Raw genomic sequence first — 9814 nt, 5'->3', positions numbered from 1 at the left:
TCTTTCTAGCACTGGTTGCATTCACGTGCAGATCTAGGATTTTGAAGAGGGGGTTGTAGGCATGTGGCATAATAACATGACAGGACACATCATTCTCCAGTTAAAGAGAAAACTAGAAGCTTTACTAACATGCTAGGGGGCTAGCATTGTAGTATTCAGTTCAAAAATCAATAGTTATTTGTTTTGGCTTTGGAATGTGCAATAATTTGCTAGATATGAAGTTTTTTAAAAAAGCAACAGTACCAGGCAAAAAAAAGTTAAAAGATATTTTTATCATCAGCCCTGTTAAAGTTAAATGTATGTCTCTTAGTTAGATTCATAAAACAAAATCTCACCTTGAGCATCTTCATAGCGCACCTCCAATATTTAACTGGCACTTATTTCTATACCTGAATTAAGCTTTTTAGCTAGAGCTAAAAAGAGTCTACAGGGCTGTGAAGCACAAGGGAAACATTCCCAGGAAGTAACAGAGACAAGCAATATTGCAAAAGAAGGGCTAGTTTGAATAGTGCAACATCAAGACCATGAGAAAGGAGTCAGCAATGTTTTTGTCCAGAGTACCAAAAATATCCTTAACTCAATTCATGCTTGAACTTGGTGTGCCGGGGCAGAGTGAAGGTGTGAGGGGCCCGATCCTCATTGCTGGCAGCACATGAACGCATGCACATGCAGCAGCTTGTAGCAGGTGGCAGGCAGGCTGGCTGCAAGCAACTGAACTGTGGGCTGGAACCCTGGCCTGGTGCTTGTAGCTGCATACATGTGTTGGGATGCACAACCCTGACCCCCTCATCCTCAATCTTCCCTGAGGCACACATACACCTGTCATCAGCAGTAAGTTGGATGGGGGCTCTACAGATCCTGGTGCAGTGGCTTGCAGCTTCCCAACTGCCTGCCATGGCCAGCCCAGGCTCTGGGCAGCTACTGCCTGTCATTGGAGCTCAGGCTGCTTGCAGCAGGGTTTGCAGCCTCCTGGCTACCTGCTGTGAGCAGCCTGGGCTCCGGTAGCAGCTGCCCAGAGCTTGGGCCAGCTGTGAGTTGCCTTGTAAAATGGTCTCAAGTATGCATGCCAGGTGGTTGCCGATCTCTAGGATAGAGGTTGTTAACACCTGGGGAGTGGAGACTGATTTCATGGCTCCCCAATTCCCATTAATGTAATAGACTCTCCCAGCAATGCCTGACTAAAAATATGGCTGCCTCTCCCAGGCAGTTGGTTTTAGTTTGGGTGGAGTGGGAATCAAAGAGGGGTACAGCTGCACTATTGCATCTACAGCAGAAGAGCTTTGCAAGTCTAGTATATAGGCTACCTATACAAGTAAAGCATCTAATAATTTTGTCCATGGCCTCCCATCTTAGTAAATGCCTGTCTCCTGTTAACTACTATACACTAGCTGTACCTGTGCCTGCCATTACCCCACAGTAAGGGCCAGCTAAACCCAGAACAGACAAACAAAACTTACCCCCTCTTCATTAGAACATACAGACTTTTTTTAACCATTTAGGTCTTTACCAGTCCAGATGATACTTTCTATTCCAGAGACAGCCATTCCATGTCTTAGGCAAATGGTTGTGGTGTGTGAATATGTGCTAACAGGTTACCTGACAACCATTTTGAAGCTAACCTAGAATGCGAGACAGTATAGAGCCTGCTGTACCCCATGTAGTATTTAATGCTGATAAAGGACAGCAGGACCTGTGATTAGAGTTGCAGCATACTTAACTGTTGCAGAAGTGGGAGGGGTGAGCAGGGAAGTCTCTGGGAATTAATCAGTCGCATCACTCTGGACAGTGGCTGGATTGTTAGTGCTTTGGATTGTTACTGTAGTCTAGTAACCCCACATGTATCAAAATCCTCTCTAAATCACCATCAACTCTTATTGAGATTAGCAAATTGCCTGAAGCTCAATCTTCTCTCCAAAGACGGAAGAACTGGTGCTGGTTGAGAATTTGGCAACAGAGAAAGCACACTTATATAAACCAAGTACTAGGAGAACCCCATCCAGCTCCAAAAAAGTTGGAACTGATCCATTTTATCCACTCAGTCTTTCCTCTGCTGTCCTACCGTAAATCTGCTGTACAGGTCAGTGGATTTATAATCCACAAAATGAAGGCAAACCAATTAACCACAATATAGACATTGAAAAAAAGTTACTAAAAAAAGTTACCACTACAATTTATCCCTCTACCTGGGTAGACAAGAGTCAAAAAGTGAGAGGCACTGTAGTATTGGCTTTTGCCACCACAGCATTTTCTAGATCATGTTATTAACATATACACTACTGGCTGATAATAGTTACTGTTAGCAATCTGGCTAATTTCTTATTGGGAGACTGTATAAACACCTTCCCTCAAGATGGATCTTCACTTTCCTTAGGAGTGCAATGATCTCCATCAGTGCACAAGATAGTATTTTCCTGCTCGTTGTCAGCTGCTAGGATAAGCAATATAGAGAACACATCCAGAGTAACTTGAAGGAATCTCCAGTAGCTTTCAGAACAGTTCTCTCATCAGACTAAAACTGAATTTTCAGAAGTTTGTTCTTCATTAGAAAAAACAAAAAACAATAAAAACACACACCTGAAGAACTTGAGAGACTTCCTCAGAGCATCTGCAGTCAAGATTCACAGCCATAGCAAGAAGAGATATTAAAAGAATTTATTAGGAATCAGGTTTACTCCATGTTTTCCATTCCAGGCAATCCAAAGCTCTCATTCCTTACATTTAGTTTCAGGTCATCTGAACACCCAGAATGATTTACAGGTGCAAAAGCAGAAAAGGTACCTTGAAGTTACTCTATCAACAGTAGAGAGTGGGTACATCTGCACGTGCAATTAATTTGAAGCAATAAACTACTTGTGCTCAAACTGCTCCAGTACTATCTTACAGCAGTTAGTTTACTGTCACCTAATACCATCACATGTATATATGGTGACGCTTTGCTCTGAAGCCAGTTAGTCTACTTCTCAGTAAAGCGCATGTGTGGACACAGACAGTAGGACCTAAAGTCCTTAATAAAGTAGTCTACCTAAAAGTTGTCTTCAAGGTCTTTAAGTACTCTTATATCATCAGATTTTCCATCCAAAGGATGGGAGTCACCTCCAAGGAGGATTATTCTGCACTGGTCTGGTCCTGTAGGGAGCATACCAGGAAAGCCAAGGTTGCAACTGAACTCCAACTAGCTTTGAGCATCAAGGATAATAAAAAGTCCTTTTTTAGATATGTGGGGAGCCGGAGGAAAAGTAAGGGCCACATTGGACCCCTGCTAAACCAGATGGGACAACTGACAACTGATGCCCAGGAAAAAGCCAACCTATTAAATAGGTACTTTGCGTCAGTCTTTCATCAGTCCCATGGGACGCCCATGCCCACTACAGGACAGGGAAGTCCAGGTGAGGGTGATCCCCTGCCCTCCATTAATGCTGACTTTCTGAAGGAACATCTTGAGAAGCTGGATACCTTCAAGTCAGCCGGCCCTGACAATCTTCACCCCAGGGTACTCAAGGAGCTGGCGAGCATCATAGCCCAGCCTCTAGCACGGATCTTTGAAAACTCTTGGTGCTCTGGTGTAGTGCCCGAAGACTGGAAGAAGGCCAATGTGGTGCCTATCTTCAAGAAAGGGAGGAAAGTGGATCCAGCTAACTATAGGCCCATCAGCCTGACTTCTATCCCGGGGAAGATCTTAGAAAAGTTTATTAAAGAGGCCATCCTTAATGGACTGGCCAACGCCAACATCTTAAGGGATAGCCAGCATGGGTTTGTTGCGGGTAGGTCTTGCTTGACCAATCTCATTTCCTTCTACGACCAGGTGACCTATCACCTGGACAAGGGAGAAGAGATTGATGTCATATATCTTGACTTCAAAAAAGCCTTCGATCTGGTGTCCCATGATCGCCTCTTGGAGAAACTGGCCAATTGTCGCCTTGGGTCCTCCACGATCCACTGGCTGGAAAATTGGCTCCGGGGTCGGACCCAGAGGGTAGTAATCGATGGAAGTCACTCATCGTGGTGTCCTGTGACCAGTGGGGTCCCCCAAGGCTCTGTCCTTGGACCCATACTGTTCAACATCTTCATTAATGATGTGGACACTGGAGTCAGAAGCGATCAGAACTGGCCAAGTTCGCCGATGACACCAACCTCTGGGGCAAAGCATCCACACCAGAAGACAGGCAGGTTATCCAGGCTGACCTGGACAGGCTCAGCAAGTGGGCGGACGAGAATCTGATGGTGTTCAACGCCGATAAATGCAAGGTTCTCCACCTTGGGAAAAAAAACCCGCAGCAATGCTGCGGCTAGTAAAGCGACCAAAACGCTGGCTTGCATCCATAGATGCTTCTCAAGCAAATTCCGGGACCTCATTCTCCCCTTGTACTCGGCCTTAGTGAGGCCGCAGCTGGAATACTGCGTCCAGTTTTGGGCTCCACAATTCAAAAAGGATGTGGAGAAGCTTGAGAGAGTCCAGAGGAGAGCCACACGCATGATCAGAGGTCAGGGAAGCAGACCCTACGATGACAGGCTGAGAGCCCTGGGGCTCTTTAGCCTGGAAAAGCGCAGGCTCAGGGGTGATCTGATGGCCACCTATAAGTTTATCAGGGGTGACCACCAGTATCTGGGGGAACGTTTGTTCACCAGAGCGCCCCAAGGGATGACGACTAGATCGAATGGTCATAAACTACTACAAGATCGTTTCAGGCTGAACATAAAGAAGAACTTCTTTACTGTCTGGAATATCCTGCCACCGGAGGTGGTTCAAGTACCTACATTGAACACCTTCAAGAGCAAACTGGATGCTTATCTTGCTGGGATCCTATGACCCCAGCTGACTTCCTGCCCTTTGGGCAGGGGGCTGGACTCCACGATCTTCCGAGGTCCCTTCCAGCCCTAATGTCTATGAAACTTTTTAAACAAGTCTCTCTCTCTAAAACTAGGCTTACCCTAATCTGAAAATTCAGATCAGTTCATAAGAAAGCCTTATTTTTTATGTCAAATACTAAAAGAGAGCATGCAGTGAAGCAGCAGTCAACTGCAATAAATTCCATAGTGGACAGGAAAAAGTATAGCTATTAGCAATCTCAAAATCACCTATGCATTTGCAGAGGGAAACTTCACTTGTTATTCACGCAGAATTCAGCTTCTTTCCACTTAGTCATCTTATTGCTCTCTTCCCCCCCACCCCCACTTTTGAGTTGGGATTTTAAATGTTTATTTTGGGGGAAGGGGAGTGTTTAAAAATTTAAGTGTATTGCTGTTGTTTAAGAGTAGGTATTTATTCATTTGCAGACCTTCAGTGCTTCTCTCACACATTAAGTCTGCAGAGACCAATCGAAGAAAAAAAGCCACCACTTGCTTATTTTTAAACAGACCTGTAAGTTCTTCTAAGAGGAAAGTGAGCTGTCACGGAGTGCTGTCAAATAAGATCCTTTTTAAACAAAAAATTATTTAATTAAATATAGTAACTATATTAAGTAAATATGATGTCATAAGATTGCCTCCCGTGCTAGTACAACTAAAAATTTCACCCCTACAAGATGTGTCAGTTGCATCCTTTTTGGATAACAAAGACAGGGCTTGGCACCTTTCAGCAGTCAGAATCATGCTGTGGACTATGGTGTTTCTTATATGCCAATAAGTGTCTGTTTTGCTGTACTGAAGCACATCAGTTTTCTCCTCTCCCCTCACAGACTTGGTTTGAAAGAGTTACGACAAGCTATACAGAATATGAAGGTTTATTTCAAAAGAATACATTTGCAAGAATACACATAGATGCACTCAATGTAACAGTACCTTCTGCAAAAATAGGTTACATAATACCCAGAAATGCAACAAACGTTTCTCTAAGAATCAGAAAGCAGAGAGATTATAGCCCAAAACAACTTTCAAATGGAGGTTTATAAGTGTATATTGTGAAAGTAGCTAACTTTAGAGCGTGACACCACAGAGCTAATGCTGGTAAATTAAACTGTTAGCACATAGCTGAAAACTATTCCTTTATTATTTTTTCTTATTTTTTTTCTTTACAGGATTAACAAATATTTTGGTTCCAATCGTCTTGCACAGCTTTAGTGCTCCAGGGAAAATGCTTATCAAAGATCACAAAAAACTATCCAAAAGTACAACGGAACTATTAAAATGCCTCCAAAATGGAGAAGGTCATTCACCATGTTAAAATTAAAAAAAAAAAAAAAAAAAAATAAAATAATAATAATCAGGATTTCCAGACAAGATTTCTTGCTTGTTGTATCTAATCAGGTAGAGTTTACAAGAGATTTCAATAAGTTATCTTGAAACAAAGCAGCTGTGGATTTTAGAATCTTCGTGGAGGTCCACCCTTAAACGGTTTAAATCCTGAGCCACTTCCCCTCTGCATAGAATTGCCTGTGATCTGTACAACTCTATTAATTGGTGAAGAGTTACTGGAAACAAAAGTTTAAAAACAAAAATGTTAAAGAATGAAGGCAAGTGGGAACATAATTTCAACAGTTACTTATCTTTGGTGTGCACTTAAAACAGAGCACTACTGCTCATGTAACACAATTATTGACTGGGGAACTTCAGAAGAGGCTGGATAAAACATGAAGGTTTCCTGACAATGTTAAATGTATTACAGGACAATACAGCAATGTAGCCAAACACTGTGCCTGTTCAGTAACGGTTTTCAAGTATTAATATTATAGTGTCATGTAACAGATTTAATTTTATCATCATGCCAGTTCAAATTAATTTGAAGATACAATCTGTAGTGCAGAAGCAACCCCTTCAAAACTGATTAAGTGACAGTGACCATTTTTCATGCAGAAGGACTGTTTGCAATTCAGAGCTCCAAGAGCTTAGTAGTGAACTGGGAAGAGGGGTTTCTGTACCTTGCATGTGGAGATATCATGCCACCTCCTCCACGTCCATCTCCCATTCTCCTTGCATCATGATATCCACTTCCTTGAGAACTAGGTCCATGCCACTCTTTTCTTGGTCCAGTTTCCCGACTATGGCGTTCAACGACATGCCTGTCTTCATTATAATGCTATGAATATACAGACATTTTTCATCTGATAAAAGGTCACATTAGCAAAAGCAAATTGTAATAAGTGACTTGAAAGAAATGACTTTTGGATTCCATACAAGTGCTGCATTAAACAACTTATACCCTGTAAAGGCAATTTATCTGTTTCTGACCTAGCAGAAAGGGCCGAAAGGTCAAATTGGCTTATACATTAAGCTTAATGGTCTCTGAACTTGTGCTGCAAGAATTCTCTTGCTGAAATACTATTTCTAGACCTTGTTTTTTCATTAGATGTATCTTAAGGTATTGCAAACTCAGGTACAAGATGTGGGAGGCAGTAGGGTTCTAGAGACGGAACCCAAGTCTGGATTCCTAATTTCCCAGCTCATGCTACTGTCCTGCTAGTAACCCTGGGCAAAAAAAAAATTCACACTGTATCCATTTCTCCTGTTTGTAAAATGGGCACACCACCACTTTGAAAAGCATTGTTGTTGTGTCTTTTATCCCTGCTTATTATATAAGACTTTCTTCTGCAGACTTTAAGTAGTGGTATTTTCTACAAATTGCAGTGACAGTTTTGGTAATACAAAGTTAGCAACGTCAACCACAATAAGGCCAGCACTTTCCACGTGTAAAAGAATCTGAAGTCAGGACTGGTTACAAACACAAGCTATGCAACCGAGGCAGATTCTATTCAGGGGCTACATCTATCATTCTGAAGTCACTCTAAGTATGTTAGATCCAAGGGAAGATGTGGGTAGTTTCAGGACATTAAAACAGAGGAATAATTGCTTATTTTTGTATTATACAGTGTCATGCAATTCAACAGTTAACATTATGGCCATATGGTCAGCTCATTCACCAAAATAATTTAAGTGGTATAATCAGACATTCTTAAAAATATACTTTTATAATTTTATAAAAAAAAAAATAAATGTATAAAAGTTACACACACACACACACACACACACACACACACACACACACACACACACACACACACACATATACTTACTTGCCCTCCACCACCTCTTTCTCCCATTACTCCTCGTTCTCCCTCCCTACTTCCATAACCAGAAGCGCTGCTACGGCTACCAGGAGGTGCACTTCTCACATGTCCGGACACATCCCTTCCAGATCTCTCTGGTCTGTCGCCCCTATAAAGAATTATGCTTACAATCTTCAATTATTTTACACTTATAGCTAATAGTAGGCAAAAATTCCTCCCAGTTTTCATATTTTGGTTTCCTACTACTATACAAATAATTTCTTAGGAAGCACTTTAAAGGACCGAGTTGAATTGGAACACTTGCTCCTGCTTCATTAAGTTACGAAACATGTCTGATCAAAAGTGCATGCAAAGTTTGTTTTCAACCTACTTTTCCACATAAATATTTCTTACCACATGCTACTTGGCCCAAATTGATCACAGGGAATAATAAACAATATAGACTAGTTAACAGTAAACAAATTCTTCCAAAAGCCTACTGGAATTGAACTTTGCCATTTTCTGGTTTAGTTTAAGGCAAGTTCTAAAGAGTTAGTGCTATACTTTGGTTTTGCTGGAATCATTAAATATACAGCTCTGGTCTGATATCTACGAGACTTACCTGGAATCCCGTTTGTCTGTGCTTAAGCCTCCCTCACTTTTCCAACTAGTTTGTCTAGGCGGATTTGAACCAGTCTCTCTTGGATGCCGGCCATGGGGTATTTCAGGCCTATCATGAATTATTACTGTCCTTCTTTCATCTCTATCTCCTCGTACTTCTCGCCTGTCAGTATCTCGAAGTTCACTTCGGGGCTGTGGTGGTTCATTTCTTCTGGACTCACTAAAATTTTTAGGATACCTCTCAAAACCAGGCTCCTCTCTCCGTGCTGTTGGACGTGTCTTTTTTCCTTCAGCTTGATTTACAAAGCGTTCACGCCTGTAGGAGATGAAGAGAAGAAGTAATTTGCTTAGTTTAGTTGTTTTTAACTGTATCAGACTCCAGGCACTCCTTGGAAAACGCCAGCTCTTGGCTTTCACTTGTTTCTCGACTACAGAAAACAAGTAGAGCAGTTCTGAAAACTTAGGGGAAAAAAAAAAGTCACTACAGGCCAGAAGGGTTTCTGATATTGTAGATCCCCATTTGAAGTCTTTAAATTTAATCTCAATAATCACAGTGTCTGCACATCTGAAGACTGCCGATATTGGGCCACACCCCACAGAACTCTTAGAAGGATCTCAAGGCACGCAGGGTGCCATGGTACCATGGCTGAGCATCACTGGCCTCATCCATTAACTTTTCAGCCACCGATTTTTTTCATGCTACTATACATATGAACAGGTAGATGAAGTGTTTCACCTATGTTTTAAAAATCATGTAAACAAGCCTTCCCTCTTGAGTGTTATGTCCATAGATTTCTATTAGGCCTGTGCCGATAGGGAGGTATTCAATTTGGATTCTGAGGATAGTGATTTCATTCAGAGATTCGGATCACTGTCCTGAATAGATTTGGCCGAATTTGCTTCGGAAGATTCAGCACTGATTCAGAGAAATTTGGATCAGCCAGGGAGAGGCAGGCACAGCTGGGTGGCTGTAGAATCTCCCGCAGCTCCTTTGGCTGTGCCTGCCTCTCCTTGGGCAGGGGGAGCAGTGGGAGAAGCCCCCATGGCTGCCCTGCCCAGCCCCAGCACTTAAAAATTCCTGACACACACCACTCTGGCAGTGGCGATTGGGGCCTTTGGACACTTGTGGCAGAGTGCCCCACCCCCCATGCAGCATGGGGATTGCCCCCCCGCCCCCACCTGGCACCTGCACAGCAGCTCGCCCACAGGACCGC

At 42.5% G+C, this 9814-nt stretch overlaps 1 protein-coding gene across 1 annotated transcript in view; it reads right to left on the bottom strand.

The window, feature by feature from the left end:
* Window positions 1–5704: 5704 nt before the first annotated feature.
* SLTM (SAFB like transcription modulator) overlaps window positions 5705–9814 on the bottom strand; it is a 30345-nt gene continuing 26235 nt past the window's right edge. Inside the window, 4 exon segments of the mRNA XM_014519389.2 lie at window positions 5705–6407; window positions 6855–7012; window positions 8007–8148; window positions 8602–8916. Coding sequence (XP_014374875.2) covers window positions 6299–6407; window positions 6855–7012; window positions 8007–8148; window positions 8602–8916 — 724 coding nt within the window. The 3' untranslated portion in view covers window positions 5705–6298.

Source organism: Alligator sinensis, unplaced genomic scaffold, assembly GCF_000455745.1.
Source record: "Alligator sinensis unplaced genomic scaffold, ASM45574v1 scaffold1018_1, whole genome shotgun sequence".
Classification (NCBI taxonomy): Eukaryota; Metazoa; Chordata; order Crocodylia; family Alligatoridae; genus Alligator; species Alligator sinensis.
This window is presented reverse-complemented; position numbering and strand designations above follow the sequence as displayed.